General features: G+C 39.4%; 1 protein-coding gene across 1 annotated transcript; it reads left to right on the forward strand.

Annotated features, from left to right (window-relative positions):
- Positions 1 to 2,802: 2,802 nt before the first annotated feature.
- Positions 2,803 to 11,900, forward strand: lto1 (LTO1 maturation factor of ABCE1). Its single transcript, XM_061068220.1, has 5 exons — positions 2,803 to 2,963; positions 5,224 to 5,329; positions 5,631 to 5,701; positions 6,476 to 6,593; positions 11,039 to 11,900. The coding sequence occupies exons 1-5, from the start codon at positions 2,905 to 2,907 to the stop codon at positions 11,108 to 11,110; spliced, it is 426 nt and encodes a 141-aa protein (XP_060924203.1). The 5' UTR covers positions 2,803 to 2,904; the 3' UTR covers positions 11,111 to 11,900.
- Positions 11,901 to 12,529: the final 629 nt, after the last annotated feature.

A 12,529-nucleotide genomic window follows, 5' to 3' on the forward strand; every position in this document is an offset into this window, starting at 1 on the left:
TACCGAAAACGTTTGTTAGAAGCAGTGGAGATTTTAGCCTGATATTTCTCGTGGGGCAATTTCGTATGACGTCATGTCACCGTCACAAAAATAGGGGTAGATGATTATTATAAGCAGTAGGCATATAGACCAGTAAGATATACTATGGGCTGCATCATGTCGGGTCAATAACTCCGTACTGTCCCGTTAGCATCGCTATTTCTGCTGCTATCATGCCTGCGGGCTAGCGGAGCTAAGCTAACCAGCCAGGTACAGAGACACCGATACCTGCTCATCACTACTAACACATAAGTACAATACTAAACTTGACTTACTACAGAAACGGGAGCACAGACGTCTTTAGCTTCTCTGTCAGGAGAACAAGCCAAATATCAAAACGTATTATTCATCCGATATGTGAGTGAAACCTCTCCACAGACTCGGGTCGTGTTCACTGACGGGGGATAGCCTGTTAGCTCAGGTGAAGCCGAGCAGGCAACAGGCTAGGAGCTGGAGTCGAGTTGCAAGGCAGATTTTGTGAATCTGAAAGTCCCATCTCCCAATGTTAACTTTGGCCTGTGTGGTTCACGCACATTGGTGTTTCCATGGCAACAGTCTTAAGCTTGGGCTGTCCAGAGACGGACAGCAAGAGAGCAGCATTTCACAGAGCAAGCACACAGACAGAAACACACAAGAATCAAATTACTCCAAAACAAGACTATAATGTTTGTGAGTCAAGTTTATTCACACGCACGTTCTTTCTTTTTATATAAAATAAAATATATTTTGCCACAAATTACAGATGTATTTAGCTTTCTGCACAACAGCGCCATCTGGTGGGGCAGCACCTGCCCCTAATGTAGAAAAGCCACTGGTTAGAAGTAATAAAAGCTAGAGGATGCGCCACAAAGTACTGAAGCTGGGGGTTGAATAATACTGCACATGTACATGTGTTAAAAGGGTTACATTTTTCATTTGAGCTTCAAAGTTAAGTCAACTTCTGTTGTCAAAATAACTCAAATATGCATCAATAAATATCTTTTGTTGTTTAATGAGGTTTTTTGTCATTTATTGTCATTATCTTTCATCAAAATCACTATAATGTCTTTTGAGGTGAGGTTGAATATTTCTGATTGCAACTGTATCTCAAAGGATTCGGGGGAGGAGATGGACCTAGACGCAGAGTATAAACAAAAGGTTTCCATTTTCCATTCCACACAAGGGGAAAACTAGATAAACACAAAACACACGGAAGAAAACGTAGGAGAAAACACTGGAGGCCAACGTGGGGAAATGCTGAGGTCAGAAGCTGGGAGCCAAGGCAAAACAAAAAGCACAGGAGAGAAAGCACAGGGGATCACGGTGAACATTTTGACGACGAACCAACAAGGACAAAGGGAAGCACAGAGGCTTATACCCACAGAGGGAAGGCAGGGGCAATTAAACACAGGTGTAACACATGAGGACTGGTACCATAGACTGTATATGACTGGTACAGACAATCACAGACAGGAAGTGAAGACAGAAAAAACACACAAGGAACAGAGACTACAAAATAAAACAGGAAACAGAAACACAGAGTGTGGAAACATGAAAACAACTTGAACATACACAACAGGGATTTACTAAATAAACAAAAACACTTTTAGAATTAACCTGACAAATATAAACTAAAGTGCCAGACCATGACAGTATGTGTGTGAGCCTGAGTTTGTGTTTGACCTGACTCAAGGGGCTTCCTCTTCCCCAATGGCTGCAGCGATTCGAGTTAGGGCCTGGACCGTGGTGAGAAGAGACACGAAAGATTCGGAACTGAGAGAGAATATGGCGACAGTGACATGATGCCTCATCTTGTATCCGTGAAGCATGCCATATTGGTTCAACTGATCCTGGAGGAAAACCACATTGTCAAGGATATCGTAATGGTCTTTCTGTCTGGGCAAGCGCAGAGTCCTGAGGTGCCGTAAAGTCGACAAACTTATAAAAATATCATCTATATTACTTAAAGACACTAAACAGACAGGACATTGTTGCTTCCATGAACACCACATCTCCAACAAATGAGAACATTTTGCAGGATTTTGAGTATGCCTATCATTAATTCAGAAAAACAGCACCCATTTTTTTTCAAGGAAAACTTTTCTATAACTTTCTGAGATAATTATCTCATTAATTCAGAAAAACTTAACTTTTTTTCTTATCTCAAGTGCATGCAATACGCTTCTGTAGCCTTGCTCTTAGAAAGGGGGGAAATCATACAATCTGCAACAAATGTTCCAAATATAAACCACTTACCTGCAGGTCTCAGATGAGGCAAGTGAAGCAAAGAGGAGGAGCTCACCAGGGTGCTTTTGGCGAGCCTGGAATCCTAAAGTCAGTCACATGACTTTGTTGATATATGGTCTTAAGGATATGGAGATGAGGGCATCATTCAAGGGTAAAGACCGTGGTGAGGTTGTAATAGATCTACTGTGCAAGTGTATGGATTTCACTATGTTCATAAAGAGAAAAAGATTACCAGGTTAGAGTTCGTTTGATAGGGAATAAAGGTGACACATCATATAAGTATATAATACACAGTTCTGACAGTAAGAGAAACAGATTTTATGATTTTGTAGGATTGAGTCAAATAATTTCAATTTGTAATATTAGAGTCAATCAATCTTAAAATTGTGCTGTTAATTCTATTTTTCCATTTTCGTGATAATTTTAATAACACAAAATTACAGCAAAGAGAAAGAATTCAAGATTCAAGTTTCCGAGCTATAGCCTTTGGGCCACCAGGGGGCTGTATGGCGCTTCTATGCGCCGGTGATTCAGGAAACAGACTGACTGTAATGTGTCCGTGAACGGTCACACACATATTTCAGCGACGAGCTGCGGACACATTTTTCAAACCTTAAGACTGAAATTGAGAAGGTGGAGATGGCTGGCGGCCGCGGACACGAAGAGCTGTTTGACAGTATTTTCCTCGCGGATGAAAGGTAAGCTTTTCTGTATGTGAACAAGGGTCATGTTATGTTAAAGTTGAGGCTCAGCTGGATCACCGGGAGCGGTTTGGCTTCGTTAACTTTCAGTCAATTATTTTTCATATCGAAGAAACACAAACCTTCTTGGCTTTCTTGTCAGAATAAGAATTAAAAATGAGAAACCCACATTTATATATCATCGTTGAGTTAAAGAATGGCAAGAGAGACAGACGTGACACGGAAGTAAAAGTAAATATTTCAAAATAAAAGACATGGAATGATAACCATAAGAGATAGATTTAAAAACCCATGCATTGGTAACATAAAAAACAACATTTGTTCCATTAGTTTGTTCTTTAACTACACAGTCTTTATCTAGGGCATATTGAAGTTTGTTGCTGTTATAGTACCTGTTGTTATGGCCAGGCTAGTGTTGACCTCAATATAAAGGCACTAGATGAACATAGTTCACCCAAAAATGATAATTCACTCATTATCTACTCACCCCTATGCCGATTGAGGGGTGGGTGAAGTGTTTTAAGTCCACAGAACACTGCTGGGGCTTCAGGGGTAAACAGCATATCAGCCAGGTAGCAGCTAAATCCAATACAATCGAAGATATTAGGGGCTTATCTTCAGACGTCAGAAAAATATAACATGCCTCGATACTGTTTGTGTGATGTCATCATGGCTCAGACATTAATATTCGACTCTAAATCAGTTTCAGATATTTCCAATTTAATTTTCATTAGTCACAATTCAAGTTTAAGATATCTTTACTTCGCCTCAATTCAACATACTATAAATTAAATTTGAACCTGTCACTAGTTTAACAGATAAGTGAATTCATCTCCAGACTAACCTTGGACTACTACTACTAATACTTCTACTAGAATCACTGCTTAGGGTCACCAGCAAAAACTTTTGAGTCACCACTTACAACAACATGCAATGCAACACATTCATATTTTTCCCATCTTAACTGTTTTACTGTTAAATGTTTTGGTAATAAATAGAAAATTTACAAAATAACAACCACAACAGAGAACTTCCTTTTACAGACCTTTTACTTCCCCTCCCTTTAGAGCACATCCCCCTAAAGAACACTAGGTCCTTGCACCTCTGAAGGTCTAACCATGTAGTTGTACCTTCTACCTCTTTAGCTTCGACTGAACCTCATCTGTTCAGCTGCCTTGGCATCATCCTCCTCCAAGCTAGTTCCCTCAATACTTATTCTTATCAGGTCCTCCACTCTCTCCACATCCCAGGACCCTCTGACATCAGATTTAATCTTCTTCTGTGCTGATAATCTTATTATTCTGAAATTGGCTATTCTGCACTTTTATTTTTTCTGACTAAGTATATGCTGATTTGACGAAAAGTCACAGTAAACTTATGCCTACAGTATCAATGTCGAATATCCGAGAAGAAATACTATATATCAAGTAGTCCTGCTGCAAACATAGTCTATGGTCAGCAGCCAGCAGCCAGCAATATCATGATCCACCATCAAGATCAGAGGCCATTATAGTTCACAGTCATTGTCCACTGCCTCCATTAGGATCCACCATCAGCTGCCACCTCGATCATAGTCCACCACCATTATCAGATGCCAACACGGTACAGAATCTGCCATTTTTATCACGATCAGCCAGCATGATACAGATTCCGCCATACTGGATCCATCATTACGATTTCTGATACGCGATCCACAGATCATTATCCACATATGAATAGTGTTTCTGCCTATGCAAATTAGGACATATTCAATAAGTGTGGCACTCATGTGCATATTCAAATTCATTTCAAAAGAAGCTTGTAATACAAAAAAAAGGTACTTTTCATGTATACTTTTACCATGTAAAGCATTATTGTGGTAGGAGTAAAGGAAAAAAATAGCCCCACTGGGGTGTATTGTTGCCTGGCCTTATTGGCACATATCTCGGATTGATGAGAATTTAAAATATTTCCTCAAATAGGATTTCTTAGGACTTTTTGTATGTTGTTCTGGACACCTCATAGAAATTATCTATGCTGAAAACAATTATTTTACAATTAGTCGGTCGTAAAACGCTACTTTGCCTGGACTATAATAGGTCACTTCCAAAAAAACTGTCCTGTTACACGTTAACAACGGTGAAATAGTTCTGACTCAAGTACAAGTAAGCCAATCAGCATCCAAATTAAGATAACAAATTTACAGTTATTTTACATTTACATTTACATTTGTCTTAAGCTACTTCCACTGAGTGAGTGCAGTGTGAATGTTTTTCAGGTTCCGAGGGGAGGGCTACAAGGAGGGATTTGAAAGAGGAAAATGCAGAGGATTGCAGGAGGGCCATAGACATGGGGCCTCTCATGGGGCCAAGTTGTCAACTGAGGTGAGTGATTTAGCTGTGAATACTGTGGGCCTATATCAATAGATGTAGTTGTTCTACCTTTTTTTTTCTATGATGTGAAGCTTAATGTCAGGTATTCAGAGAGCTTATTAATTTGGCACAAGCATAATTCCCAAAGTATATGACAGTAATGATGTTGTCTTCATTAGACACGAACTAGTCTTTACAACCTTCATATGTCAGAAATATTGAGAATATACATGGTCAGTCTTTCTTTTATAATTAGGAAGAGTAGTGTTACTTTCAAGTTAATTACTGCCTCTGGCCCTCTAACCCCCTACAGATTTCCTTCTATAATGGGTTTGCCATCACATGGAAGTGCCTTCTCCAAAATAAAACAGATGTCAAATCAAGGTACAGTCTCTATAAACAAGGCAACCACCTACCATCACTTTTTACGTCAACACTCTGGAACAGTATAATGATATGTCTCATATCCTACATACTTAAATAAGTATAACAGTAGGAAGTAGTAGTGACAAGGGCAGCAACTAGGGCTGGGCGATTAAACAATATCCATAATTATCACAATATAACTTTTCCTCCATATAGATTTAAGACGATAGTCTTAGGTCGATATACGTTGATAGAACTCATCCCGTCCATGTTTTGACAGACAGCACAAACAGCCAATGAGAATAAGAATAGCGCCGCGCCAAAACAATCATTTTGGCTGGAACAGAGTAACACCAAAATCAAGTTGGTTGACACACACAGAACAGAGCAGGGGAAGAGCAACAGCACATGTATTCATTTTTGGGCTACTGCAAAGAGGAGGACGACTCTTCATCAATGCAGTGACTGAACATTGACATAAGTATGTTTGTTTGATTCTCTCGAGAGTTCATGAGACATGTATTTAAAAACGTTGAAAAAAGTCCAACATTTTGGCCCAAATCGCCCCTACTGCTTAAACACACCCTAGAGGAAACACGTCAGTTTATAACTGACAATTATAAACTAATTTCACATTTTTTCAAATGTTAATTTGGTTGATAAACTTGTTACACATGTACAGTTACAGTGGCTCAGGGACTGTTCAGAGATTATTTCCTTGATGGACTGTTTGTCGAAACGTCGTAAGATTCAAATCAGAGTTTGTGTTTGTGTGTGTCTGTGTGCCTTCAGAAAGCGTATAAAAACTCTGGAGGCTTTCTTGGGTTTAATCCAAAACTCTCCTCACGATGATCCACAGTCTGCGACACTACAGGAGGAAATGGAGAAGCTTCGGGCCAAGTTCAGACAGGTAATCAACAGTTATTGATGAAAGATATCTTTGTATGGAGGTAATCATACTGGAATTAATTAGTTGCAGCAGATGTCCAGTGTCACTTGTACATTAGCTGTTGTAGCCACTCCATGGCTCAGTTACTGAAAACAGAAAAAGCTTATACAATTGAATTGCTTGCCCTAATTGATGGAAAACCAGTAAATAATTACTTAATTTTGTCCTTCAACATTTTTCAGAGCAATTGGAGACTAAAGTAGCCAATCAAATATGTTATTTACTTGTATATTAAGGATGTACTTTAGCTGCCACTGAGCTATGAACTTACTAACTCCTTTACCTCCTCCATCCTGTATTATTTGCTTTGTTAACTGTTCTGCCTGTGAAGATGTTGCAGGGGGTGGCTCTCATTCAGTTTTACTGCTTATGCCTTTCTCTCAGTAGTTGTGAATACATCAAAGTTAAATATGAATATAGACTACATATCACAACTGTATTACAGTTTTTCTAGATTTGTTTCACTCTGACATTTCATAATTATTTTCAAAAGATTTAACACAGACTGAAAAAGAAGCACACTGTCCAAATTGAGACATTTTGTTTGTGAAATGCACTTACACTTACAAAACATGAAACACCAGACCTTGTGGTGAAATTAATATATTAGTTCAATCAATCATTACACAATGAATGACAAAGCTTTCAAGTCAGGCTTGCTTGTCATATGCCTATGGGCACATTATTTTTAGGCACTTATATGCAAACTTTAACCCATGAGTACAAACTTTTTGAAGACAGGAAAAGTGGCAATGCAGACTTGAGGTGGTCATTTGTAGCCAGATTATTGATGCACTTCATCATAAAACCAACAGCGTAATTGTTATGTAATATAAAAAGCCCACAGATCATAAAGGTTCATCGGCTAATTACAAAGTTAACTCCATTCAGACTTACACTCAGGAAGGTGGTGATAGGGAGGAAGGTCTGGAATAAATGATAAATGGGTTCAAGACTCTTTCGAATTTTTCAGAGGAGCCTCGTATTGTGAGTCTAAGTTTCTCAAGTTTGAGATGCTGCATCACCTCTCTCAGCAAATGAGTTCAGCTCTGTGGATGAGGAGACTTCCAATAGAGAATGATCAGTGGGATGGATTACTGTTTTGAAAACATCAGATAATGTTTTGAAGATTGAATGCCAAAAAATGAGCAGGCTAGGACACTGCCAAATTGTGTGTGCAAGAGAGGCAGTAGAGAGTTGTCATCAATCACATTTGGAGTCAAGATCTGGAAACATTTTTGAGAATTTGAAGTTAGAGAAGTGAAGGCGATGCAGCACATTGAATTGAATCAGGGCCATTCCGGGCACAGATAGATGCCATGTGCACTCGCTTTAATGCGAACATGGAGAAACCTAAAGAAATGTTATAGTGTCAAGTTAAATTTCCAAGTTTTAAGTTTCCAAATAACAAAAGAGTCGTCCATGATGGATGGGGAGGAGAGGTGGCTCGGACAAACGGGGGCCAGCAGAGATCCTGCCATCCGTAGGTTTTCCTGATAGAAGCCAATATTGTACTGTATCGTACATTAATCGGCTTGCTCTTAAAATAGCGTAATGATGGAGGCATCGGAGAGAACAAAGGGCAGTCAGAGGTGCAAATACCATGAGTTACGCTTAACCTGGACCCATATTATAAAGTAGCGAGCGTGAACAATACACACCTAGTAGTAGAGGCGGAAATCAGGTGCTCCCATTGACTCATCCAGCAATAAGATTTCATAATTCTCGGTTTCTTCCTCTTCCAAGTGATATTTGAGATTATTTTGTCATTGATGTTAAGAATTTTTTTTCGTAAAACTATAGTTTCGAATAGGAATAGAAATTTCGGAACAATGTTCATTTATGGGAATTGATTCTGACTGCTAAAGAGATAGGGAGATGGGAACACCTCTAGCTTAACTGCGCTCAAAACATGTCTTAAAATTTGCTTTGAACAAGCTCGCCATGTCTCTGTGACCACCATTTCGTCACCACGGATATTTAGTTCATTGTTCATTTGAGTGGCAAAAGTGTGTATGAAAGGCTTTGAGCAGCTGTAGTGATAGGGAAGAATTACGATTTCTTCAGATTTAACTCATAATACAAGAAACTGTGCCATATTCTTTAAAAATAGTCATAATGTCTGGAATGGATTTAAGATGCTTAGTGAATTATAAAAGCAGCTCATCGGCGTATGCCAGACAAACGCTTGAGACGAGACAGGCGGCTGGATTTAGTATAAAAAATAACCTGCCCATGGATATAGGCTTTAAGAGCCCCAGAGTGTTCCTCTTTATACCTCTCCGATCTCATTATTACAGATATTGTGCTCTATTTGGGCAGAAATAAATTCAACAAAAACACTTTATTTAGACCTATAGTACAAACGTATTGATCTGCTGAAAAATTAAGCTTAACTTTTAGTTACCCTTAGCACAGATTAAATAAATGTCCCACCATATTTAGTAACCTCTGCACTAAACACACTTAGCTGCCCACTATCTGTTTAGGTAAAGAGATTTGTATAACATAATAACCTAGACATGTCAGTATAAAAGTGCATAGTTATATCAATAGTGATATACAGTAATGAATAAGCCATATATGCTGTAGAAATGGAGTTGATCATTGTCTCCATGTTTTCTCAGTTCTTTTGAGTGGAGCATCGACTACTGTAAAGGCTCCAGTATGCTTCTACGTATCCGTTTCTCGGAGAGGGCTCCACGGTGGGCGAAGAGTCTTTTTGATTTTTACCTCTCCGACCACTGTACGTGGAAAAAATTCACCGCCAAACCCATAGGTGGCGCAACGGAAGATGAGCTCAGAGAAGCCTACCCCAATTTTGGGAAGAAGAGGTCCACGTGTGTCTGTTTATCTCTATCGGGTAGCCTCCCACACACTGAACCATGGCAACTAATAGAACTAAATAAAGTGACACCCAGCAGGTCAAAATGCTGATGTTATCGTTTCTTAGCGCAGCGGTTCCCCGGTCTTGTTTCCGAAGTGTGTTGCTGATTCCACAGCTTGAAGCTCCGTGTAGCTTGAAGCTAGCTCCCCCCCCAGCTTCCACACACAGTCAGCAGGGACTCCCGGCACTAACTACTACCCAGTGTTTGCTTCTAATCTGGCGGTATTATAGAAACTGTGTCATGATAGAAGTGGAATTAAAGTCGTGACGGTGGATTTTTGCACTGTTACCACCGCAGTTAGCATGGTGGCTAACCCGCTAGTCTAGCCTGCTAGCGCCGTTTTGAAAGCTCGTTATAACCGTATGTGACCGTGCACACATGCCGTCAGTGCTCTAACGAGCCACCGTCAGCCGGACAACTCTGCTGGCTTAACACACACGTCACATTTATCGTAGAATCATAGTTGTGTTTGGGTTTGATGTGACACATGGAAGGAAACAGGAAGTTTGAGGTCCGGAAATGACGTCGTAGGGAAATGACGTCGTAGGGAAATGATGTCGTTCGCAGACCAATCACAGCCAAGAGCTGTCCGTGGGCTCTCCGACATGAAGACGGACAGTTAGAAAAATCAGAGGTGTACGAAAAGCTCTCCGAGGCGCTCGGAGAGGGCGTTCCACTACGGATAGGGCGGTCTTATCTGTCCGTAATAGAAAAGACGTAGAGGCATAAATTGGCCTTAAGTGGCCACATCAGTCGGTGTAACAGGCAAAACTGTTAACACCAGAGCTTTAGTTTGCCAGGAAGCATGGACTGGATGATGTTATTAAGGCCACTGCTGATATCCAGCTTCAGTTGCTGGACCTGCTTGCAGTCTTTGAGGCTTGCATAATTGCATCTTCCAAAGCTTTTTATAGGTTTGTCAGATACCGTTGATGGGGGCTCTTCATGTCGAACCTATGATCTGATCTCTTACCTTTGCTTATTGAGATGCTTCTTAAATTTGATGGACTAAGACAACATAAAGGAAATCATGGAAATTTGTGTAAAATAATTGTTACAGAACCGAGTGATGAATAGTTTTTAATAATATCTTCTAGAACACTGCTTCTTCATCACGAATACGACTAAAGTTTTCAGTGTGTGTGTGTGTGTGTGTGTGTGTGTGTGCGCGATTCCTAAAAAATATATACTGCGGAACCACTTGTGTGTAATGCTATTTAATTTAATGAATGCACTGATTTAATAATCAGTATATTTCCTTTTATTTTTGATATTCACATAATAAAAATATAATCATATTTTTGTTTTATTTCTGGGTAGTGGAAGGAAGCAAAGACACGTCATAGATCTTTTTATACAGTCTGGTACACAGAGGCAAATGGCTGACGCTGCTGCTCCTGCTTTGAAGCCTGTCATATATCAGGCTCAGTATGACCCTCCTGCATATCTATCATGTAATGTTCCTGCATTAGCAGAGCAGTTAAAGCAGAGCACTAACTTCTGTCTGCTATCATCCAGGTCTGCTCGATGTTGAATGTCCCAACTGACTTCAAGGATCACATCAAAACCTCCCAAGGGACTTCTTTCTGAATCAGTCTTGATCGTGATGATGAGGAGGAGGAGGAGCTGAGAGGACACCTGCCATCCGGACAGAGGAGAATCAGGATGAGCTGCTCTCAGTCAACAGTCCCGCTGTTCGTCTCACAGGAGGCAGCAGCAGGTGACTGGTCTGTGGTGGATTTATTGTGTAAAGCAGTGACAGCAAAGGATTGGTCTCTGCTCTCAGGTTCTGGTGACATTTGGAGAAGTCCTAGGTCCTCATTAATCTCGATCAGTAAGAAGAGATGACTGTTGTTATCTGTAGGGGGAATCTTTGTTTGTAACTTTGTTAAAAGACTGGATTAATTGCAGTGGCTCAGTGTGTTACAGGACCTGAATTGAGAACCAATAAATGTAATAAACCGACTGCAAGACATTGAGTTGTTTTAAACACAATTTCTTCTTCGATGTCCATTTTCAGAGATTTGCCTTAATGAAACTTTTAATAATTTTCAATTGTGTAGGATCACAATATGTTTTCTTTTAGGTACTTTTTTTTTAGGTGATATTAAGAATATTCTTTTTTTCTACTTTATAACACACTACAAGCAACATTTAAATATGTTGTATCATCCAAAACAGGTTCAAGAAATGTATCTTAAGTTTATGTTCATTTTGGTGAGATTTATTACCAATTTCATATCTGGGATTTTGCACTGTTGGGTTGACAGAATGAGCACTCTGCATATGTTTGTTCTTAAATTGTTTGATCAAATGATTTCATCAAGAAGAAAATGAGTCCTTACATTAATAAAGAATTCTTCATCTCCTACACACAGCAGTGTGGTGGTGTGCAAGACGATTTTTTGCAAGTTTACAAATTGAAATTGCAAAGCAAGAAAAAGGAGTCTTTCACTCATACTTCAACATCATTCAAAATTCATTTGACATGCTGTATCTCAAAATTATCATCATTATTATGTTATAGACTTGTAAAGGTCAAGTTTATCCCATATCGAACTCTTAAATATTGATATGATATTGTTTTATAGATCATAAACACAACATTCCCAGACAGAGCATACACAGAGTTAATCAAGTTGGACACTTTCCATTGTCATCCAGTGTCCATTTTGTCATAGGGTAGGGGGTTTCCCTGGCCTTATGGCTCATTTGCAGGGCCACAAGACAGTCTTTTGTAAAACATAGAGGTAAGTTAATTGATATAATTATCCTTACATTTCATAATTTCAGTTTTGTTCCAGGATCCTGTACAGAGAAGACTGGTCTGGATTTGGAGGTATTGTTATATGTTATATGTCACATCATAAACAAGCATGGTGTTTAATTTTATTTTTATGCTGATGACATGCAGTTGTACCTGCCTGTTAGACCTAAAGACCCTGGTATGCTTGGTTCTTTAAACAACTGTCTTTCTGAGATTAAGAGCTGGATGTCCAGAAACTTTCT

This window comes from Limanda limanda, chromosome 3, assembly GCF_963576545.1.
Source record: "Limanda limanda chromosome 3, fLimLim1.1, whole genome shotgun sequence".
Classification (NCBI taxonomy): domain Eukaryota; kingdom Metazoa; phylum Chordata; class Actinopteri; order Pleuronectiformes; family Pleuronectidae; genus Limanda; species Limanda limanda.

Coding starts and splice junctions, on each gene's coding strand:
- lto1 (XM_061068220.1), top strand. CDS start 2,905: ATGGCTGGCGGCCGCGGACACGAAGAGCTGTTTGACAGTATTTTCCTC. Junction 2,964..5,223: donor ATTTTCCTCGCGGATGAAAG/GTAAGCTTTTCT, acceptor AATGTTTTTCAG/GTTCCGAGGGGAGGGCTACA. Junction 6,594..11,038: donor TTCGGGCCAAGTTCAGACAG/GTAATCAACAGT, acceptor GCTATCATCCAG/GTCTGCTCGATGTTGAATGT.